Source organism: Neofelis nebulosa, chromosome 12 (assembly GCF_028018385.1).
Source record: "Neofelis nebulosa isolate mNeoNeb1 chromosome 12, mNeoNeb1.pri, whole genome shotgun sequence".
Classification (NCBI taxonomy): Eukaryota; Metazoa; Chordata; class Mammalia; order Carnivora; family Felidae; genus Neofelis; species Neofelis nebulosa.
The window spans coordinates 38,856,790-38,881,381 of NC_080793.1; the positions used below are offsets into that span (position 1 = coordinate 38,856,790).

Genomic DNA, 24,592 nt, shown 5'->3' on the forward strand with positions numbered 1-24,592 from the left:
TGAGTGATCTTTCTTGCATTTTTTTTTGCTTCCGTTATTGTTGATAAAATATTGTTGTTTTTTTTTTCTTTTTTTTTTTTTTTTAGTACTTATTTAGTTTTTGAGACAGAGAGAGACAGAGCATGAATGGGGGAGGGTCAGAGAGAGAGGGAGACACAGAATCTGAAGCAGGCTCCAGGCTCTGAGCTGTCGGCACAGAGCCCGACACGGGGCTCGAACTCACAGACCGTGAGATCATGACCTGAGCCGAAGTTGGACGCTTAACCGACTGAGCCACCCAGGCGACCCAAAATATTGTTAATAAACTTATTTTTTTAAATGTTACTTCAGCCAGATGAATCTTCTTTTTTCTTAGTCTAAAACAATGGTGGAAGTGGCCTTGTTCATTGCTTGTCTTGTTTACTGACAAAAATTCAGCATAGTTATGTATTATATATCTTTTCTGGGTAGAGGAAGTAAAATACAGTGGTAGGATATGTAGCAAAAGGAGTTTCCTTTCTGAGTCACATAAGGATTTTTTTCGAACTCAAAATAACATCTAGAGAGAAATCTTCCTTCTGAGTGGGCAAATACACAACCATATTGTCCTTAAGACTTGGTACTATAATGCACAGAAAGTAAAAGTGAGAGAAATAGGATTATGCAGTCATATCATTGTTTTAACACTGTTATTATTGAAAGCTTATAATTTTTTAATATACCAGATAAGTAATTAATATGTAACTATAATCTCTCTACTTTCCAGTAGTTTAGAGATAAGGCTCCCTGTTAATTCTGAATAGATGGCTTTATAACTAATTAGAAATGCTGTAGGGGAAGAAAAAGCTGAAAATAGAGTTGATTTCAGGGTTGTGAGTTTGAGCCCCGCATTAGGTGTAGAGATTACTTAAAAATAAATCCATAAAAAAAATTAAAAAAGAATACACTTCCAATAAATTACTCTTTAAAAAAAATCAGTTTATTGAACTTGTTAGATATAAAATTTGCAAAGAATTATGTCACTTAATTCTAGGATAATTATAAATCCTAGTATGTCCTCCTTCCACAAAAATCATGATTCTAGTGGGAAAATACCAGAATTCAGGATCCCATAGGAAGTACCATTGCTAATTTTAGCAAGTCAGCCCATAGCCACCTTTTGAAGGAACAGTTTATAGTCACAATTCAGAGAGTAAGAGGTCTTGGCATAGCATAGGAGCCTGGATTTAGATAACAAGGATGTTCATTGCAGTGTTTTATACTACTGAAAATTTGAACACAGCATAAATGTTTAATAATAGGAGATGCAGGATGCCTGCTAGTTCAGTTGGAAGAGCATGATTACATAAAAGAAATCTTTAAAAAATAATAATAGGAAATACATTCAGTAAATGCTAGTATACACATACGGTGAACTACCTTATAGGCATTAAGAAATATGTAGAACTATATCAACTAATTTGGAAAGCTGTTACTGCTGTATTAAATAAAACTATAAAATAATATGTGACATCACATTTTACAAATGAAGAAATATACGTAGGCATGTGACTGAGTGTGTAGTAAAGGGCCTGAAAGAAGATACAGAGAGTGAGTGATAGGATTGTGGTGGTTTATATTTCCTAATACCTGCTTTTCTATGTTTTATAAATTTAGGATGCATTATTTTTGTAATTGGGATCCAAAATGTCCTATTTATTTATTTATTTATTTACTTATAACTTTTACTTATTTTGGGAGAGAGCACGAGTAGGAGAAGAGCAGAGAGAGAGAATTCCAAGCAGGCCCACACTGTCAGTGTCAAGCCCAGTGTGGGGCTCATACTCACATACCATGAGATCATGACCTGAGCTGAAACCAAGGATCAAAAGCTTAACCGACTGAGCCACCCAGCCTCCCCAGTCCTTTTACTTTAAATAACCACACGATCTCTCCTTTAATATACTTGGAATTAAAACAATGACCTGGGCTTTCTGGTGTCACAACTCTTCAAGGTCCTGAACAGTCTGAAATATTTGTAGCTATGGAGTCTTGATATTGTTCAAGCAGCATATTGAGCTCAGCTGTATCCCCAACCTCCTGTGCAGCAGGATGCAGGTGGGCAGGGAACTGGCTTTTACAGGTGGGCTAGACAGAATGCCTGATTTTCCTGGTCATCGTTGGAGTCTTGAATACAACTCATTATCTTGATCCTTTTCTTATATTGTGCAAGTCATATGTGTTCGTTGAGAAAAAAATTAAGATAACTGGGACTATGTATTTATTTATTTATTTATTTATGTTAATGTTTTATTTATTTTTGAGAGCCAGAGACAGACAGAGTGTGAGTGGGGAGGGGCAGAGAGAGGGAGACCCAGAATCTAAAGCAGGCTCCAGGCTCTGAGCTGTCAGCACAGAGCCCGACGTGGGGCTCAAACCCACAAACTGTGAGATCATGACCTGAGCCGAATTCTGACGTTTAACCAACGAGCCACCCAGGTGTCCCATGTTTTTATTTATTTTGAGAGAAAAGAGAACAAATCCCAAGGATCATGGGGCTCAATCCCAGGTCCACGAGATCATCATCTGAGCCGATATCAAGAGTCTGAGCTTAGGGGCGCCTGGGTGGCTCTCTCCTCTTTCTGCCCCACCCCTGCTTGCATTTGCACACATGCTCTTTCTTTCTCTCTCAAAATAAATGAATTAAAAAAAAAAATACTTAAAAAAGATTTTATTTTTTAAGTAATTTCTATACCCCGTATAGAGCTTGAACTCTCAACCCCAAGATCAAGAGTTATATATTCCACCAACTGAGCCAGCCCGGTGTCCCAAAATTAATACATTTTAGTTAAAACTATTCACCAATCATTATTTCCATAGCATAAGTTCTTAAAATTGAAATTATAGGCTTTACGTGTGTTGAAATTTTTGATACATATTGTCTGACCATTTTCTGTTGATCTTCTTGGTCTTGACTCTCTCCCTTGCTCCTACTCATTTTCTTGGTTTGGAATAGGAATGGATTCTTTGATTTTGGTTGTCTTCCATTTACCCAACTTTCAGCAAACTTAGGCTGCCCAGTTGGCTTTTTCTGTCTGACTCAGTATAATTTATCTTGATATCTGTGTAATCTATGTGGATTTGTTTTCCTTTATCCATTAGGCTCCAGCTAAAACACTTCGGAATTTTAGAAATTTTGTGAGCCCCTTCATTTTATTAAGCTACCTTCATCTTTCTATGTATGCACATTTGTGTGTATCTACGTGTATTATACATGCATTCAGAGATATACTCTCTAATTTTATAAGCTTCCTGATTGTAAGGCCTTTGCTTTCATTTTTTGCCCCTCTGTTCTAGAATGTAAGCTGCAGGGAGCCATTTAGATTCAAACTTACCTTGCCATGCTGCTAGTTCCTGGCAGGGATCCCAGTAGGTTAATGTGGAGCAGCCCCATTCTGGGATTTGTTACAGGAACTGCATGAAGCCTTGGCCCCTTGTCAGAGAGCTTGGGGAAATACTCTGTGGCAGCTCACTCACATCCCTTTCCCTTCCTTTGAAAAAGCAAAAAGTTTCTGTCCTTCACATGGTGCTTTGTCATTCCTCTGCAAGAGTGAGGTTGGGGGTAAACTCCTGGTTTCCTGGGTCCTTAGCTATTAACTTTTTCATTTCCCCTGTATCAGATGTTTTTCATCAAGTGTAGATGAAACTACACCATACAGAACTAAACAAACATTAGAATAGTGTATTGCTGGGGCACCTGGGTGACTCAGTTGGTTAAGTGTCTGACTTCAGCTCAGGCCATGATCTCACAGTTCACGAGTTCAAGCCCCACATTGGGCTCTCTGCTGTCAGCACGGAGCCTGTTTCAGATCTTCTCTGCTCCTGCCCGGCTCATATTCTCTCTCTCAAAAATAAATAAACATTAAAAAAAATAGTGTATATTTTTTAGAATAGTATATCACTATTAATTGTTACTTGTTAAGCACCAATTATGTGCCAACCCCTGTGCTAGATGCTTTATGTTTTATTAGATCTTTTAGCAACCCTAGAGGTAGGTCTTATTCTATTTTTATAGATGAGAAACAAAATATAGAAAGGTTAAGTGACTTGCCTAAGATCACACAGCTAATAGGTAACAAATTTGAAATTCAAATCTAGATTTCTCAAAACTGGAGTCATTGGACTTAAGACTTTCTTGGACATGAATAGTTGAAACCTTTTCTCCACATCTTTTCTGGATGGCAGAAATGGACCTCTATATTAAGACAGGAATGGCCACACACACACACGGATTAAAGAATGGGCTGACACAGTGGCTAAAATAATCTTTAGCCTGCCCTCAGATTCCATAAGAGAAACTTGGATCTTTCCAGATTGCAGGTCAGTTTACTCTTGTATCTTATCAAATTCATTACTCTTAGTATACAGAACAGATTCTCTACATCAGTGCTTCTCAAGCATCAGTATACCTAGAGATCTTGGGAAACTCCAGATTCTTATTAAATATGTCTAGGGCAGGGCTTGAGATTCTTGGGTTCCAACAAGCTCCTTTGAATAGCAAGCATCTAGATCAGTGATTATTAAACCTGGGCAATCATTAGATTCACCTGGAGATCCTTGAAAAGAAGTCAGTTTTACAGGCCCCAGAGTTGGAAATTGGAGGCATTTTAGGGTAGGGCCTGGGAATTGTTTTTCTTTTATAGTGTTTCTAAAAAAGAAAACTCCCCAGGTGATTGTGATAATCAATTAGGGAATCATTGGTCTCAAAGGTAGCATGTTATGGATGCATTGTCCCACAAAACAAAAACACAGAGGTATAAGTGGGCAGTTAATTTTGCTTCATTAAACATTTGAGAGGGACTGTGTTGGTTAGAGATCATTTGCTCTAAAAGAGTAAGAAACCCACTCATGGTTGTTGTTGTTTTTTTTTTTTAATTTTTCTTAAATGTTTTATTTATTTTTGAGAGAGAGAGAGAACAGGGGAAGGGCAGAGAGACGGGGACAGAAGATCCGAAGCAGGCTCTCTGGCTCTGGACACTGACAGCAGAGAGCCCGACGTGGGGCTCGAACTCACAAACTGTGAAATCATAACCTGAGTCGAAGTCAGACACTTAGCCAACTGAGCCACCCAGGCGCTCCCCCACTGATGTTTATTGGAAGGGCTAATATGCAAACCCCAAGAGTAGGAAGTATCTCTAGATCTCAGAAGGAAACAGAACTAAGAATTGGAAAGCTGTTAGGAATTAAGGATGTCCGTGCTGTCTCTCTTCTGTTCCTTTCTCTCGGGGACTGGCTTTGGTAGAAATTGGTCACCCAGACAGTCTGGTCTAATGCCTCCAAACCAGTTTCACATTCCTGAGAGAATCTGATCAGTCAAATCTAGCCTCTGGATTGGTTCTCCCTGAGCCAGGAGGCCACCTCTGGACAATTCTCTGATCTGGAGATCTGGACTTACATCAAACGCACCTTAACAGGGCCCCACTCTGAATGCAGGGATATGTGGTCCCCTTAACATTGTTGGTCACACATCCTGAAAGGTGTCTTCTACAAGTGCTTACTATATAGCTTTCCACTGTTGGGGTAGGATTACAGAACTAATAAGATAAATCTCCTACTCTTTGAATTGGGAGGGCATTGTAATTGGGGGAGAGAGACAAAGATTTTAAATTAGTGTTGTGAGTAGAGGGGTATCTGGGAAACCTGCAAGAGAAAAACTTATCCAGTCTGGATATTTAGGGAATATTCAGAGAGGACATAACTGAACTGAATCGTGAAAGATAAGTATGTGCTGGCCACATATAGAAAAGAGGGGGAAGTAGTTGTGGCTTTGTGAACAGCACGAGCATGAAACAAAATAATTATATTTCATTGAAGATTTTTGGGTGAATAATAAGTAATAAGCCATTATTTCTAGAGCATGAGGTCCATGGCAGGTTGTAAAGCTAGAGAGAGAGGTTGGGGCCAGATTGAGGAGTCTTGATGCTGTGATAAGGAGTTTAGATTTAGATAAAGAGGAATGAATAGATATTTTTTTCTTTTCTTTTTTTTTAATGTTTGTTTATTTTTGAGAGAGAGAGCGTGAGTGGAGGACAGACAGAGAGAGAGGGAAACGCAGAATTCAAAGCGGGCTCCAGGCTCTAAGCTGTCAGCATAGAGCCTGATGTGGGACTCGAACTCACGAACTTTGAGATCATGACCTGAACCGAAGTTGGACGCTTAACCGACTGAGCCACCCAGGCACCCACCAATGGAAATTTTTAACTGATATGGGAGGATTGCCATTTTTGTCAAGATGACGTATTAAAGTGTGGAGAATAGGGGCGCCTGGGTGGCTCAGTCAGTTAAGCGTCCGGCTTCGGCTCAGGTCATGATCTCACAGCTTGTGAGTTTGAGCCCCGCATCGGGCTCTGTGCTGACAGATCAGAGCCTGGAGCCTGCTTCAGATTCTGTGTCTCCCTCTCTCTCTGCCCCCACCCTGCTTGTGCTCTCTGTCTTTCATAAATGAATAAATATTAAAAAAAAATTTTTTTAATGTGGAGAATAGTTTTGATTTTGGCCTTGCCTGAAGGTACAAAGACCAGTTGCCATTGTCCAGACAGGTGATGAGAAAAAGGATGGAAAGGTAGGAGCCAACTGTGAGAATATTTAAGATGTAGATTTGGCAGGTCTAGATTGGATGATGGGAATGTGGGAGGAGTCGAGAAGGAAGGTAATTTGTTTTGCACATATTTTTTATTTATTTATTTATTTATTTATTTATTTATTTATTTATTGAGAGAGAGAGAGAGAGAGAGAGAGAAAACGAGCATGCACAGGCAGGCAGGGGACTGACAGAGGGAGAGGGAGAGAGAGAATCTTAAGCAGGCTCCACACCCAGCACTTAAGAAACTGAACCACCCAGGCACCCCTGGACATTATTGAGTTTAAAATGCCTATGGAGGGGCGCCTGGGTGGCGCAGTCGGTTAAGCGTCTGACTTCAGCCAGGTCACGATCTCGCGGTCCGTGAGTTCGAGCCCCGCGTCGGGCTCTGGGCTGATGGCTCAGAGCCTGGAGCCTGTTTCGGATTCTGTGTCTCCCTCTCTCTCTGCCCCTCCCCCGTTCATGCTCTGTCTCTCTCTGTCCCAAAAATAAATAAAAAACGTTGAAAAAAAAATTTAAAAAAAAATAAATAAAATGCCTATGGAGTACATCAGCAATGGTGCCTATTAGGCCAGGAATCTGCCTTAAGTAGTTCTCAGGGCTTATATTAAGATTCAGGGGAGGTTGTGCCTCCCCACCCCACTTTCTTTTTAAAATTTTTCCTCAGTCTCTGGCACTCTTTTTTTTTTTTTTTTTTTTAATTTTTGTTTATTTTAAGAGAGCATGTGCATGGGAGAGGGGCAGAGGGAGAGAGAGAGAAAATCCCAAGCAGGCTCTGCACTGTCAGCACAAAGCCTGACCCCAGGCTTGATCCCACGAACTGTGAGATCATGACCTTAGTCAAAATCAAGAGTTGGACGCTTAGCTTAACTGACTGAGCCACCCAGGCGCTCCAGTGGAGAGAGCTCTTAATCAGACTTCCTGCATCCCTGCCTTACACCAGCATAAATGCGTCCTGGACCAAGAGCAGACATGAAAGATGTTAGCACATGCGTGGGCCTCACAGTGCTGTCCATGCAGTGGGTAGTAGTGGTTAGTAAACACTTGAGTGAGCAAGCGAAGAGTGACGTGGGCAGTAGGTCCAGGTCCCTTAGATATGGGTGTTGATTAGAACATGACCTCACCTGACTGCATTCCCCTTCACTGACTTGGAAAGACATCCCTATGAATTGTTGGAAGGAAGCAAGTGGGGACATCGTGTAGTACATGCAGTCCTGATTCTGTCAGATTTCACATTCACCTCTTATTTGTGAGGTGAGGTCAGAAGGTTGGGTACCAGAAGGTTAAAGGCTGCCTTATTTGCTCTGCTACTGTTGATTCTTGCAAAGAGGCGCCACCTGCCTCTCAGTAGCTGGGAGCTAACACTCAGGTTCCTTATCTGTAAAATGGGACCATCAGAGAGTTCTGGTCTGCTCATCTTTACAGCAGTCTCTGCCCCTCAGCACTGCCCACATCGGTGTGTCCCGAGCACTGTGGGGCGTCAGCAGCCTCCCCAGCCCCACCGACCCCAGGTGTGGCAACCACAGATGTCCCTGGACATGGCCAGATGTCCCCCAGGGGGACTTTTAAGTAACTGGAAGCCCCCAGCACAGCGTCTGGCATACTCACCAGCCAGGATTTTCCCTTTTCTCTGCTGCTGAGGGCATTACGGTGGTGTTTGCTCACCTGGGTTTTAAATTAAAAAAAAAAAAAAAAAAAGTTGGACGCTTAAGTACCAAGCCATCCAGGCACCTCTCTCCCTGGCACTCTTATTCCAGGTACTCCTTCCCTTATATTTAAATTTAAGGCCTGTCTAGTTTCTCCTTTCCTAGACCTTCTTCTGGCACAAGCAGTAGGTTACTTTATACAAAGATTTGACGTGATTTGGCTTCATCACAAGAGCTGCTGAGAGGATTTTAAGCTGACTTCCTACACTAAGGTGTATGACATTAGAGATTATTTCTCTCTCGTGCATAGACACATTGCTAGCTCCTAGAACAGTACTTGGTATTTTAGGTGGTCCTGAACAACTGAGTGAAAGAGTGAATCATTTAATTCTATAAAGAGTTTATTAAAAGACTTGGGATTGTTCTTTCTCTGAGACTGATCTTTTCTGTAAAACATTTCTCTGAGTTAAATCTTGCCGAGTGGCAAGAGGTTAGTTTGGAAAAGAGGTGGAGAAGAGCATTTCAGGCAGAAGCAGCAGCATGAACAAAGGCATGGGGCATGTGAATGGTGTACGGGCTTAGAGAAAAGCAGTGAGATAATAACTCTTACCTTGTCATATGTCTCAGGTCACTCCAGCAAACCTAACATTTATAACACAGTTAATAGTGGTTATGATGATGGGTTCTGGGAATTGTTTACAAGTTTCTCTGCATGGGTAGATAAGAATTAGATATATAAAATAAGTCCAGAATGGTAGAAAACCTTTAGTTGGGTTCTTTAGGTCCATAGTCTAATGAAAGTCCTCTTTGAAGCTGCCCTTTTTTTTTTTTTTTTAAGTTTATTTATTTATTTATTTTGAGAGTGGGGGAGCGGGAGCAGAGCAAAAAGAGAGGGAAAGAGGAGGAAAAGAGAAAAGAATCGCAAGCTTGGGACTGGGGCTTGATCTCAGGAACGGTGAAATCAAGAGTCAGATGCTTAACTGACTGAGCCAACCCAGGCACCCCTGAAGCTGTCTTTGAATCCCAGACAGAGTTTACTGCTTGTTAATCTGTGTTCATGCAGTGTATTATACCTGTCTCTGTTATATTTCCTTATTTTCATATTTCATTTGACTAATAACCCTGACTATGCCTTTAACAATTTCTAGGGTCTAACATGTAGTAGAGATTAATTAAAGTTTGATGGATAATTGAATGAATGGATGTTTGTACCCAGGGTTATCCATATTAAAGAGAAACTGTGTCACCTTCTTTATCCCTTTTCTTGTAGCTATTTGTAGTGGATGTGCAGACAAGCCAGATCACCAAGATTCCCATTCTGAAGGACCGGGACCCTGGAGGTGTGACCCAGCAGGGCTGTGGTATCCATGCCATTGAGCTGAATCCCTCCAGAACTCTGTTAGCCACTGGAGGAGACAACCCCAACAGTCTTGCCATTTACCGGCTGCCTACGCTAGATCCTGTGTGTGTGGGTGATGTAAGTTTCCCCAGTAATTGTAGTTAGAGGTAGCCTGTTTTTAAACAGAGCCTGCTAGGTAACATGGACCCTCCTCCCACATGCCCCCTGGGAAGGAATAGTTTCCCCTAGATTTCTGCTAACTCCAGGGGCATGGGGGTGGGGTGAGAGGGTAGAAATATCTGAATGAGGACTGAATTCCCCATAGAGAGTATCTGGTATATTGAGAGTGTTGTTCAATAAAGCAGTGGGCAACACACCTCAGGGTCCAGCACCAGTGGATTTGTGTCTGAATCCACAATGTCTACATATCTCCCACTGCCCATAGTCAGAGAACAAAGTTTATTAAGTCATTCATTCAGCAACAACTGTTTATTGAGCTTTCTATGTCCAATCATTGTTTTGGACACTGGGGACATGCAATGAACAAAACAGATAAAGCCCCACACCTCGTGAAGCCTGTCTTCTAGTGGAGGGAGACATATAAACCAATAAATATTTACCAGCAGTATGTCGGAGTGTGATAAGTGCCATGGAGAAGTGTAAAGGCAGATTAAGGGGATAGAGAGAGTTGGAGAATGCTATTTCAGAGGATGGTCAGAGAAGTCCTCATTGATAAGAATGACATTTAGCAGGGAGACATAAAGGAAATGAGAGTACAAGTCATGTTGATGTCTGGAGGAAGAGAGTTCCAGACAGAAGGAACAGCAAAGAGGTCAGTTATAGCTCTTGTACCAGGAAGGTACAAGAGGAGAGTGGTAGGATGAAATTAGAGAAAAGGTAGGTGATTATGTGTAGGAGCCCCAAATAAGACATCCAGAGGTGGCAGGCCAGAGCGGTGTGTCCACCAGACATGTTCATTGCCCATGGGAATGCCGGTTTTATTCCAGCTTTGAGCTCCTCAAGACAGAAGTTAAAAATTGTGGGATCCTGCCCTATGGGTTAAGATCATCAGAGATCACTTTATCAGTTTTACAAAGATATTTTCAGTCAGACTGTATGCTTTTCAAGAGTATACATTGTAATCCTTATTTTACTAATTTATTTTTTTCCCCTCTCTCTCTGTACCTGTCTGTCACTTCTTCCTCTCCAAGGATGGACACAAGGATTGGATCTTTTCCATTGCATGGATCAGTGATACTATGGCGGTATCTGGTAAAACTACCCTTTTGTATGGAGTTTTTGTGTGGCAGGGAGGGAGGGAGGCTAGAAATTGAAAAGGGGTAGTAGTGCGATTGAAAATAGCCCAGTAAACAGACCATCAGCCAGGGGCCAGGAGATCTTATTTCCAATATTGGCTCTTTCTCTTACTTATCATGTGTCCTTGAATAAGTCATTTCCCCTGTATATTCCTGATCTGGAAAGTGGAGTTTTGCTGGCATTCTTCATTTATTATTCTGCTTTGTTCCCCAAAAGTATGTGTGATGGCATGTTAGCCTCAACTTTTCTGGGGTACTTCATTGTGACAATGGTTGTGAAAATTTTTGGAAAAGTTGATGTGAAGTATTAAGAGCAATTATTTTCTGTACAACTATATAAAGTGCTTCTTATTGATAAAAGTTGTATAGAATTGGGGGAATTTCTTGGGGCACCTGGGTGGCTCAGTCGGTTAGGCATCCGACTTCGGCTCAGGTCATGATCTCACACTCCGTGAGTTTGAGCCCCGCGTTGGGCTCTGTGCTGACAGCTCGGAGCCTGGAGCCTGCTTCAGATTCTATGTCTACCTCTCTCTGACCCTCCCCCGTTCACGCTCTTTCTCTCTCTCAAAAATAAGTAAACATTAAAAAAAAAATGAAAAAAAAAAAATGAATTGGGGGAATTTCTTTCCCAGGGGTAGAAGTCAGAAAAAAACACAGGGAAATTAGTGTAGAGAAGATAATAAAGAGATACACAAATGCTTTCTGGATACCCACAGCAGCCTACAAAGTAGGCTGAGAGTGCTACAGTTTTGCTGGGTACCCATATGTAAAAATCCAATCCCCAGTTCTAGATTCCCAAATAAAAATAATCATAATGGTTGCTAAATTAAGTACCTCATATCTGTTATTTCTTATAATTCTCAGAATAATACTAAAAGGTTTGCATTATTAGCCTCATTTCACAAATGAGAAACTTTATATTCTGAGAGTTTATTATAACTTGCCAAAGGCCACATGAATAGTGACAGATGGACTCAGGATCTGAATCCAGGTCTGATTTCAAAGCCCATGCTTAGAACTGCTACTAACAAAGCTCAGGGAACATAAATATTTCCTCTTTCAATTCTTCGCAAGGCAATAGAAAGCAGCCAAGAAGGAAGATAAATCTAATGAAGAAACATAGTTACAGGTCAGAATTACCCAGGAGTGGTTCAGAAGCTTTTGAATTCCCTGTCATTTGCCTCCCTGGGGAATGAGAGCTGTTTGAAGGCAGAGGCCGAGTCCTGTCATCTTTATAACAGGGATTGCCTGTATGACAGTAACCTGCACTAAATGTTGTTGGGAGCCAGGACTTGGCTTTGCTTTGGGAGCCTCTCATCTCTCCTTGAGATACCCTGCCAACATCCTATGTTTTCAAGCTGCTAACTCCCAAGTCTACATTTTCTGAACAGTATAGCAGGTTTTAAGAACATGGGCTCTGAGGGCACCTCGGTGGCTCAGTTGGTTAAGCACCTGACTCTTGATTTTGGCTCAGGTCGTGATCTCACGGTTTGTGGGTTCAAGCCCTGTGTCACGCTCTACATGGGCAACTTGAACCCTGCTTGGGATTCTGTCTCCCTGTCTCTCTCTGCACTTCCCCCACTGACACTCTCTTTGTCTCTCTCTCTCTAAAATAAACGTTTTTATAAAAAGGTCATTGGTAGGATTAAATGAAGTAATACATAGTTGCTGCTGTATTAAAAATGCCCAATACTGGGGCGCCTGGGTGGCGCAGTCGGTTAAGCGTCCGACTTCAGCCAGGTCACGATCTCGCGGTCCGTCCGTTCGAGCCCCGCGTCAGGCTCTGGGCCGATGGCTCGGAGCCTGGAGCCTGTTTCCGATTCTGTGTCTCCCTCTCTCTCTGCCCCTCCCCCGTTCATGCTCTGTCTCTGTCCCAAAAATAAATAAAAAACGTTGAAAGAAAAAAAAAAAAAAATGCCCAATACTTGTTAACCATTGTTAACGTTCAGCTTGATGATGAATATCAACCCCTGAACATTCCACCTCAGACTCAGCACATTCATACTCACCATCTTTCTTCCAAGATCCCCTCCTCTCCTAGGACATATATTTGTGAATGCTCCCACCTTCCACACAAAGGTGCACAGCCAGAAAACTAAAACTCCTTTTAGGGTCTTCAGTCTCCTTAGATTACCAAGCCATGTTTATACTGCTTTTTAAAGTATGTCTTATAAACATTGTATGTCACCTATACTTAAAAAAAAAAAAACTCTTATATACAATTTCTTTTTTTTTTTTTTTTTTTTTCAACGTTTTATTTATTTTTGAGATAGGGAGAGACAGAGCATGAACAGGGGAGGGTCAGAGAGAGGGAGACACAGAATCTGAAACAGGCTCCAGGCTCTGAGCTGTCAGCACAGAGCCCGACGTGGGCCTCGAACTCAAGGACCGTGAGATCATGACCTGAGCCGAAGTCGGCCGCTTAACCGACTGAGCCACCCAGGCGCCCCTACAATTTCTTTTCTATGCTAGAGTGCTCATCATCTATATCTTGAATTACCCCTAATATCCTTCCATATTTTCTCTCTGCTTCTGTACTTGTCTTCTCCAATCCAATCTTCATGATGCTGCCCAACTAGTTCTTTAAATAATTTTCTTTATTTTAAAAGTAATAGGTGTTAATCATAAGAAATTTTTAAAATATAGATAAACAAAAAAGGAAATACGAACTACCCTCAATATCTCTACCCAGAGATAACTACTATTAATATTTTGAAATATAATATTAAAATAATAGTCATTTTTCAGTACATATTTTTAGTTGGTTAAAATGGATGAATGATGAATATATGGATAGATGTACCTACCAAGTATAATAAAATGTTGATAGAATATAGGTGTAATTGAACAGTTCATTGTAAAATTCTGTCAACATTTCAGTATGCTTGAATTTTTCATAATAAAACTTGTATAGTTTTTTTTTTTTTAATGTTTATTTATTATTAAGAGACAGAGCATGAGCATGGGAAGGGCAGAGAGAGAGGGAGACACAGAATCTAAAGCAGGCCCCAGGCTCTGAGCTGTTAGCACAGAGCCTGACACAGGGCTCGAACTCACAAACTGCGAGATCATGACCTGAGCTGAAGTCAGACACTTAACCGACTGAGCCACTCAGGCACCCCAAAACTTGTACAGATTTATTTTTTAATTTGCATTATAAACCATGCATAGTTCTTCTGGCCTTTTCTAGATTTCATATGTAATAAAACCTCTGCTTTGAATCCCTGTCCATAAGCGTTATGATGCAAACAAATTGGTGGCATCTGGCTGGCTCAGTCTGTAAAGCATGTGACTCTTGATGTCGAGGTTGTAGGTTTGGGCCCTGTGTTGGGTGTAGAGATTACTTGAAAATAAAATCTTTAAAAGAAAAGATGCACACAAACTGGATGGTATTTCTCTCATGTTAGATAATTTTTACTATGAAACATTCGTGAGATTTGCAATATGGGAAGGATATCTTCTAGTCTAAAGGAGAGTTGGCAAATAACTTTACTGGAAAGGAATTTTAAAACATGATTTTTTTTTGAAATTTATTTATTTTGAGAAAGAGTGAATGTGCTCGTGTGCATGCAGGCAGCAGAGAAGCAGAGAGAGAATCCCAAGCAGGCTCTGCACTATCAGTGTAGAACTCAGTTTGGGGCTTGAACTCATAAGCTGTAAATCATGAACTGAGCCAGAATCAAGAGTGGACGCTCAACAACTGAGCCACCCAGGCACCCCTAAGACGGGATTTTTTTTTTTTAATATTTCTTAGAGCAGGGGAGGGGCAGAGAGAGAGGGAGACACAGAATCCGAAGCAGGCTCCAGGCTCTGAGCTGTTAGCACAGAGCCTGACGCGGGGCTCGAACTCATAGACCTCGAGATCACATGACCTGAGCCGAAGTTGAACGCTTAACCGACTGAGCCACCCAGGCACCCCAAAACAGGATTTTTTTTAATGGTTCTTGATTTTCTATTTTATGACTATAACATAGCCTTATTCTTATAGGACATACAGATTGTTCTGAATAAACATCTTTTTGTGTGTGTCTTATGATAGTGCATTATTCCTAGATGGGAACACACACTTTCTGGTTTTTGCTGCAGATGCTCAGTTGTCCTCCAGAAAGATGGTCCCATTTAAGCTAGCCACCAGCAATGTATTCAGGGCTCAGTTCAAAGAATAGTGTTTTTAGTTTTTTAAGTGCTTCATTACTGTTTGCTAAGGAAAACTATGTTTTTAAGTATTCATTTTCTGTAGAATGCTCATCCTTTTTTTTTTTTTTTTTTTTTAAGTCATCTCCACACCCAACATGAGTCAAGAGTTAGTAGCATGCTCTACTGACTGAGACAGCCAGGTGCCTCGAACCTGCATTCTTTTTTTAAAGGTTTTTGGTTTTTGTTTTTTTTTAAGTTTATTTTTGAGAGGGTGGGGAGAGGCAGAGAGAGAGGGAGACACAGAATCTGAAGCAGGTTCCAGGTTCTGAGCTGTCAAGCACAGGGCTCAATGTGGGGCTCAAGCCCACAAACTGTGAGATCATGACCTGAGCCAAAGTGGGATGCTTAACCCACTGAGCTGCCCAGGTGCCCCCAAACATTCTTAATATGGGAATTATGGTCCCTATAGGTCCATGGAAAGCCTTCAAGAGGTTCATGAACCTCCCTAAAATTGAATGTACAATGTGGTATTTTGTGTAGTTTTCTAGAGAAAGGGGTTTTTAACATTCCTAAGTCTCTCAGAGGCATACAAGACTCAGAAGACATTAAGCACTGTTGCTCTAAGGTGGAGGTTCCCAAACTCTACTGCCCAGCAGACATCACCTGTGCATGCCCAAGTGACCTAAGCATTTGGCTTGGAAAATTACTGAGCTTTCTCAAACTGTAATTCTCTTGAAAAATATCACCAATGGTTAAAGGTTATATTGTATCTCCTATACCTTAGTTGAATCATCCTTTTGATGTAACTATTAAAATGTATGCTGTTCTGTTTTGTGGTGGGCCACCTGACCAAGCTTCAGCACATATGAGGATGATGCCCAGAAAGCTAGACTAAGAAAGCCCATCTTGGTTTCTGTAGGACTGTCCCATAGAGATTTGAGTATGTCTGACATCTGTGGTTTCCTTGCTCTGTAGGCTCACGTGATGGCTCTATGGGACTATGGGAGGTGACAGACGATGTGTTGACCAAAAGTGATGCAAGGCACAATGTGTCACGGGTCCCTGTGTATGCTCACATCACTCACAAGGCCTTAAAGGACATTCCCAAGGAGGACACAAATCCTGACAACTGCAAGGTCCGGGCTCTGGCCTTTAACAACAAGAATAAGGTATGACCTTGCCAAAGAGGAAGGCTATTCCTCTTGCTTCAGCTTCTTGGCTTAAATCTTGTAAGATTCACTTCCCTTCTCTTTCCAAGTCAGTCCTTGTAACATAGCTTAGTTCTGAGCCTATGGAGAATTGAAGGCTGAGGGACGCTGGTGAGAAATTCTGAGATTATAAACCCATCCCTTGCATTGAGCTCTGCAGTATTTCTCTGGATGGTCCGTATTTGTAGGTCAGCCTCTCAGAGTTTCCCCAGGGCCACTCTGATTTGACTGTCTCTCATTTGCACATGCCTTTGCAAGTGCTCTATTTTGGGTGTGATTTTCATATGTGCCTCTGAAAATGATCACTTTTTTTGTCTTTGGTATTCAGGTTCTTTTCATTCTTCACTGCCTCTTATCAACACTCCCAGCAGGTCTTACCTAATCATTGAGTCAGATCTGAAACTGGCGGTATTGAATGTTAGGGTGGAGACTCAGAGCCAGAAGAGGAGAAAAGCTCCCCAAATCTGAATCAGGCCACATTTGAAAGATAGTTCCCTTAGCCTCCTATCTCCTGTCCATAGTTATGGCTTAGAGGTAGATTTAGATCCTCCAATCATAGAAGCTTTCACACTGAGATTTATGAAACTGTCCTTCATGTGTGTGCTCTGCTATAACTATCCAACGAGATGTCATGGGAATGATTACATTGTAGGAACTTTCTGAACCATAGGTATTTATATTACTGCTAGAACCTGGCTGGCTTCTTGAGTTCTGCCAAGAAGCAGCCTTGATTTAATATTCTATCCAGCTGCATGCCATAGAGTGAGATGATGGACTAACAATTAACAATCCCTGGCCCCCCCAGCTGGAATCCTCATGGAATAAGAATGAACAATGGGAGGACCCCAACCTTCAGGGTCTTCCCCTGCTTATTACTATTGTATATTAGTTGCTACAGATTGAAATATAACCTATTTTTTTCATTGCTCTTGTAGGAATTGGGAGCAGTGTCTCTGGATGGTTACTTTCATCTCTGGAAGGCTGAAAATACACTGTCTAAGGTGTGATGAACATGACTTAGTGGTTTTACCTAAAAATTTACTTTTTGGTTAAAAACTCTCCCTAAGCCTTTTCATTCTGTATAAAGCATCAGTTTTCCAAGGGTCTGGCCATGTTATTGCACAGTGCATGGAATTCTGAGTCTGATGTGCCTCTTTTAAGTCTTTTAAAGAGATCAGAGGTGGTGATTCTTTCACATTGCAAGGACTTACTGAAAGACTCCTTTAACTAGCAGTCCTCCAATCCACAAGGCATTTAAGTATTTGGTTATGGATTATTGGCCATTTGGCATGTCATAAGGGCAGGAAAACCTAAAAGTTAGGAATCACTGGCAACTGAAAATTAATTAAACTAATATAAACCATCTTTGAAATAATAGGTAATGAGAAGATTTACAATCTTTACAAGGAACTTTTGCATAAAGTCAAACCTGTCTGTGGGTTATTTGCCCTCTTCTTGTCCCAGAGGCCTTTGCTGCCTATTACTTCTGTGATAGACTCGTCCTCAAGAAGAAGCAGAGCTTCAGGAATTACTGACTCCTTCATGTGAAGCAGCCTTTGAGCTCCGCTGACCTTGCTTGGTGCCTTACATGCAGTTGGCACCTGCTGAGGACTGACTTAAGGGTTAAGGCTGACTGGTGTTCCCTAGGGTTGAGCCAGGCCCATGAGTGTGCTTTCTGTAGTGTACAACTCTCATACAATTGGGAACCTAGGCTGAGGATAGCCAGAAATTAGCCCCTTTATCTGAAGAGTAGTGAGGAGGGTGGTGGCAGAGAGGGTCCTGGCAGAGAACACAATGTGACCTTGGCTTTAGTGCCCTGGGGTTACCCCTGGAAATAACCTGTAGGTCTAGGCTTTTCTGCTTCTGATTATTTAATTCCAGCTTAACCTTTTTTCCCCTATTCAGTCCTCTTCAGTATTAGATCTTATTTCTTATTAACAGTCACCCTCTCTTTCTCTTATTTACTTAGGGGTGGAACAGGGCATTATTTCCTTAATCAGGGCTTGTCTTTTTGTCTCTGACTTTGTGTGGCTTGTGTATGAAGGAAACCCACACAGGTGGGCATCTAAAAACAGTGCCCTATAGTACACTCTCTGGTATTGCCATGGGTGCATCATTTCCTCTCTCTGTTTCAGCTCCTCTCCACCAAACTGCCATATTGCCGTGAGAATGTGTGCCTGGCCTATGGTAGTGAATGGTCAGTGTATGCAGTGGGCTCCCAAGCTCATGTCTCCTTCTTGGATCCACGGCAGCCATCATACAACGTCAAGTCTGTTTGCTCCAGGGAGCGAGGCAGTGGTAAGAGTCCTGGTATGCCCCTGAGGCTTATAGCTGCATTGCAGATGGGTTTTGACTTTCAGTTTCTGTGTTGATTTCCAAACAACAATCGTGATCTTTATGGAACCTGGTGTTTGGTAACACATGGAGGGAGCTTAAATACTCGCAGATGGCAACAGAGCTTCAAACACCACAGACAAATTTGTGGCCACAGAAGCCTCAGTGGAAACCAACAGTCAGGATATTGGTGGTTTTCTTATTTCTTCATAGATCTTGACTTTCTGCCCTATGGTAGTTTTTTGCTGGTGCCCCATCTGAACTGTAAAAATCATTTTATGCCAAGGGATGATGTACAGTGAGGAGTTTACAGAGGGCATGAGGAAACATTTGAGGGTGATGGATATATTAGTTATTTTGATTGTGGTGATAGTGTCATGGGTATATACATATGTTAAAACTTCAGATTGTGATTTTAAATATGTACAGTGTATTGTTTGTCAATTATACCTCAGTAAAGCTGAAGAAAATAGTTTAGTTCTGATCACTGGGTGAGTTGTAGCTTCAGCCTTCCATCTTTTATAGCATATTTTCTCTGAGAGCACTCTTTCTTTATCAAGGAATAAAAAGATTATGTTTGTACAGTACTTTAAGATTTCAGTATATCTTTATCTGACATGTTATTTCATCTTACCTAGAACCCTGTAAGAAGCAGGTAGGAAAAGGTAAGGTTAGTGTTAATAACTCTGTTTTATAGATGAGCTGACTGAGACCCAGAGCATTTAAATTCCATGCTCAGTATCTTCTGGATTGGTGGAAGAACAGCCAGGGACTAGAATACAGATTATTCAAGTTAACAGAGTGTATTTTCTTCATCTCACTTTGTTCCCCTTCTCATGCAAAAATGTAGCTACATTATCCTGGGAGTCCTAAAAGGCACAATAAGAATTACAGTTTAGGGGCGCCTGGGTGGCGCAGTCGGTTAAGCGTCCGACTTCAGCCAGGTCACGATCTCGCGGTCCGTGAGTTCGAGCCCCGCGTCGGGCTCTGGGCTGATGGCTCAGAGCCTGGAGCCTGTTTCCGATTCTGTGTCTCCCTCTCTCTCTGCCCCTCCCCCGTTCATGCTCTGTCTCTCTCTGTGCCAAAAATAAATTAAAAAAAAGTTGAAAAAAAAAAAATTTTAAAAAGAATTACAGTTTAGCCTCTTTCTTTCAAGTAGTGTTTATTTTCATTCAGATATTGCAAAAGTGGCTTTTGTTTGGGGTTTGTTTTCAATTTTAGTTAAGATGCTCATGTTTCAGTGCAGAGAGAATAATGTGTGTAATGAGAGTTTTAAGGGGAAGAGTGATTAGGGTTGGCTGGAATGATGTCTGCAATGAAAAGCTTTAAGAGGGGCGCCTGGCTTGGTGGGTGGAGCATGTGACTCTTGATCTTGGTGTTGTGGGTTCAAGCCCCATGTTGGGTGTAGAGATTAGTTTAAAAAAATTGTGTTTAAGTTTTAGGGGTACCTGGGTGGCTCAGTTGGTTAAGTGACCGACCGACTCTTGATTTTGGCTTAGGTCATGAGACTCATGTCAGGCTTCACTCTGAATGTGGAGCCTGCTTGGGATTCTCTCTGTCCATCTCTCTCTCTCTCTCTGCCCCTTCTCTGCTCTTTCTCTCTCTCTCAAAATAAATAAATAAACATTTTTTAAAAATTAAAAAAATGAGGGGCGCCTGGGTGGCCCAGTTGGTTAAGCGTCCGACTTTGGCTCAGGTCATGATCTCGCGGTCCATGGGTTCGAGCCCCGCATCGGGCTCTGTGCTGACAGCTCAGAGCCTAGAGCCTGTTTCGGATTCTGTGTCTCCCTCTCTCTCTGACCCTCCCCCGTTCATGCTCTGTCTCTCTGTCTCATAAATAAATAAATGTTAAAAAAAAAAAAAATGTTGAAAAAAATTTTAAAAAATGAGTCTTAAAAAAATAAAGCTTTAATAAGATATTTTGGTTACTGTTACAGGAGTAGCTTTCATAACTAATAAGGAAATACTGATTCCACAAATACTATCAAGCACTTCCTATGTGCCAAGAGACATCTTTGTACCCCATGCACTTCTTTGATCCACAGACACAGTACCAGATAAAGACCTCTTGCAGTGTCAGATAGGGCTTTTAGGTCAGATAGGAAAAAGTCCTTATTAATATAATGATATATAAATATGCAGGTTACCCTGTTTCAGTATAGGTTTGAAACACAGTGAAGAAGTTATGAGTTTACATATAACAGTTTAGAGTTATGAAAGATGACTCCACAGTAAGTCTAGGGGAGGCAGGATGGTTCAGGGCACAGTTAAGGTCTTAGGCTAAAAGATCTTAGGCATCATTTGGTCTCTGGCACTTCCCTAAGGTTTATGGGAAGGTCCCTGTTAGTGCATGGATTGGCAGTGTGGCATCAGCATTCTAAGGCTTTTGCATGAGATATACCTGCCATGGGAAAGGCACTGTCTGGTATGTGGGTGCCATGTGAACTCAGTGCTGGAGAAATTCAGGTAGTCAGACTGTCAAGTGCGTATTCTCCCTACTCATTGCCCTTTCCTTTTTTCTCTCTCAGGGATCCGGTCAGTGAGCTTTTATGAGCATATCATCACTGTGGGCACAGGGCAGGGTTCCCTGCTGTTCTATGACATCCGAGCTCAGAGATTCCTGGAAGAGAGGCTCTCAGCTTGTTATGGGTCTAAGCCCAGACTAGCAGGGGAGAATTTGAAACTAACCACTGGCAAGGGCTGGCTGGTGAGTAAGACCGTGCCTGACATGGTTACTGAACAGTGACAGAAAAATTGTCTTCAGTCTACCCATCTGCTCCCACCCCCACTGATAACACCAGCTAGTCACATACTTTTTCACTGGTAAGAGGTACTCCTTAGAGCAGAGAAAGGCACTTTCCCTTGATTTTGCTTCTGCGTCTACATGTTAATGGGAAAACTGAGGCCCAGTAAGACACACTAATTGATTTAGGATTACCCCAGGTGATAATAGAGCAGAAGGAAGGAACCCCCCTCACCGTAGCCGCTACTGAATTATTATTGAAGAGTTTGGTTCCAACTGTCCTGAGAAGACCTTAGGTTTGTATAGCAGTTCTTCAGCCTGTTCACTTTTCCCTAATGTTCATTTGGAAAAATGAGGCTCCAGTTCCCATGAGCACCAGTCTCCTGACATCAGGTTAGATGCAAGACCCTCTCCTCTTAAGGAGACCAGAAGGAATTCCTGTCCCTTCCTATCCCCTTTTCTGCCCTATGGCCTAGAGGTGCTAACAATCTCTTTTTCTTCCCATAGAATCATGATGAAACGTGGAGGAATTACTTTTCGGACATTGATTTCTTCCCCAATGCTGTTTACACCCACTGCTACGACTCGTCCGGAACGAAACTCTTTGTGGCAGGAGGTCCCCTCCCTTCAGGGCTCCATGGAAACTATGCTGGGCTCTGGAGTTAATGACAACTAACTCTTTCCCAAAATGTAGAGATTTACACTAACTTCCATCCTTAGTTTCCTTGTTTCTTTTGATTTTCTTCCAATTGTTTGAGGCCCTCATTTTAGTGGGAACACAAGAGTTTGCCTATGGTTTAGGCACTTGACAGGAAGCTCTGTACAGAAATCTGAAGTGTTTTTTGTTGGTTTTTCCTTTTTTTGCTTTTGGTAATCAGAGTTTCTTCTGTCTTTTTTCTTTCTGGCTTCTCAACCAAACATTGTTAATTCTTATTTGTATTTTTTCTTTAAGTGACACACACTCTCCCCTCTCTGGCTTCTGGCAGAGGCTGGCATAGTCATTCTCACCCTTACTTCACTCTTGAGAGGTAGGGTTCCTTTATAATTATGTGGTTGCTGTCAGACTTTCTGTGAAAGTTTGGGGGCTGTCTTTGTGTGTGTGTGTGTGTGTGTGTGTGTGTGTGTGTGTGTGTGTGTGTGTGAGAGAGAGTGTGTGAGAGAGAGAGAGAGAAAGAGAACTTGTGTGCCTGCAAATACCGTGTGTCACTGAAATTACCTGGAGTAAGAATTGCTTGTAATTAAAATATTTATAAAAGAAACAACTTTATTCACAGAGTCAGCTTTGGGACTAGTCTTTATCTTGTTTTTTTTAAAGTCTAACAGCACTGATTATAGGAAGTAAAAACAGAAAGAAAAACAGTCACCACCAGGAAAACCCTTTGAGTTAGATGGCAGGCTTCCTGGTGACTTTCATGCCAGGACTCCAGGGTGATCCGTCCCCTACCTGTCTTCCCAACCTTGTGTTCCCCAGGTGAGAACACTTCTCTGTGTCATTTCCATGTCATCTTCCCATCTACTGAGCCAGTGGCCACTCCCCTAAGACATCAGGGTCTCCAGATGCAGTTCTCGAGGCTGCAGAAGCATTGGTAGAACTTGGTAAAGAGAATCCCTATCCCGGTCTTCCTTTTCCTTCCCTCAAACAAGACCTGATATGGTATCTCAGGGGCCTGGAGCAGAGGGCCTTACATTTGCTAAGATTCACATACTCAGTCCCCTTGGCTTTGTGGAGAAACTTCTCCTTTGCCTTTCTTCTAATCTTGTGGGTTTTGCTTTGCTTTTCTAAATTGGGTTCAGTCCAGGAGGGTGGGGGTAAGCAGGGGTTTATCTGTGTGTAGCGAGTGCTTCATGTGTGGAATGTTCATTTTCTTATTACAGTGGGGCTGGGGTTGAAGCCACCTCTCCCACTCTGTTGGCTTAGCCCCAGGGTGGTGGTGGTGGCCTAGAGCCAGCAACATTGTGCATGTAAAAGCATTGATGTGATTAGTAATTTGTTCCTCCCTTGAACTGTGTTTAGTCTGAGGTTGTGAAACTTGCAGGCAACTGACTGACCGTGATGTCCAGTTATTCCTTGCTTTTTACGCATCATGTTGCAGATAGCAGCTGTTCCCACCCACAAATTCCTCCTCCATTCTAAGCACATACTCTGCTTCTGTCAACAGCCCATCCTGGGGGAAAGGAAAAGTCTTATTTATTCCTGCACTCTCATTTCTAAATTGCTCTCCCAGTTATCCCCCTCTGCTCTGGGTGTAAGTGGGGAGATGGAAAAAAAGAGTGCCTTCTCCTTGGTAATGGGGGCTGGTGGGGGAGGAGACAGCAAATCCACCCTATCTTGGTTATACAAGGCACATACCACAGGTTCTAGAATTCTCATCTTCTAACCTAGAGAAATAGGTGCTATAAACAGGGAATTAAGTAAAATGCTGGATACTATAGATCTTTTAATTGTCTTAATTTTTTTTCTATTCTTAAACTACAGGCTGTAGATTTCTTAGTTCTCACAGAACTTCTATCATTTTAAACCAACTTGTATATTAAAAAAAAAAAAAAAGATCTTAAGTAGGATGTTTTGTACTGTTGCCAGACCCTCTTCTGTGATGGGTAATACGTTTGATTGTTTGAGATTTTGTTTTTAAAAATGTAGCACTTGACTTTTTGCCAAGTAAAAAAATAAATATTATTCCAGTTGCAGAGTGGTTTGAGTAAATATGTATAGCCAAGAGGCAGCGGGGTAAAGGCCCCAAATGACTGGTTGAAAGTTTACCTTGGGGGGCTAGGATTGCTTGGAGCAGAAGGGGAACACAAGAGTTCCCTCAAAGTTAAGGGCAAGTCAAGTACAATCACACGAACACTTAGACCTACTTGCTCCTGGTCCCCAGCCCTGGCCAAAGATCATTTATTCTGGGGTCCGGGTCCAGTTGAGGATGAATATGCCCAGGCAAGAGGACACAGTGACCAAGGTGAGTGATGCTCTTCCCAGATCTGGTTTGGGGGTGTACCTGAGAGAAAGGCAGACTGCTGAATTGTACCACCCTCCTCATCACTAATCCTGGAAGATTCGTCGGGGCTGGGCCACAGAGGCAGGCAAAGCAGTATATTCCTCTGTCTCAAGGCACTTGTTCCTCTCTAGACAAGCTAGATACAGCTGCCCTTTGCACCTACCTTGGAGACTGACTACAGAATAAAATTCATACAGGCGTCTACCTATGTGATCAAAGGCCACAAAACAGGAAGGGAGAGGTGAATTAGTTGAGGCAATTAAGAGGGCTTCCTA

At 41.9% G+C, this 24,592-nt stretch overlaps 1 protein-coding gene across 1 annotated transcript in view; it reads left to right on the forward strand.

The window, feature by feature from the left end:
• The window catches only part of DCAF12 (DDB1 and CUL4 associated factor 12), a 38,824-nt gene extending 14,815 nt beyond the window's left edge, over positions 1-24,009 (forward strand). The window contains exons 3-9 of the mRNA XM_058695105.1: positions 9,515-9,721; positions 10,795-10,855; positions 16,012-16,205; positions 17,180-17,245; positions 18,380-18,542; positions 21,107-21,285; positions 21,829-24,009. Coding sequence (XP_058551088.1) covers positions 9,515-9,721; positions 10,795-10,855; positions 16,012-16,205; positions 17,180-17,245; positions 18,380-18,542; positions 21,107-21,285; positions 21,829-21,987 — 1,029 coding nt within the window. The 3' untranslated portion in view covers positions 21,988-24,009. The remainder of the gene's footprint in view (positions 1-9,514; positions 9,722-10,794; positions 10,856-16,011; positions 16,206-17,179; positions 17,246-18,379; positions 18,543-21,106; positions 21,286-21,828) is intronic.
• Positions 24,010-24,592: the final 583 nt, after the last annotated feature.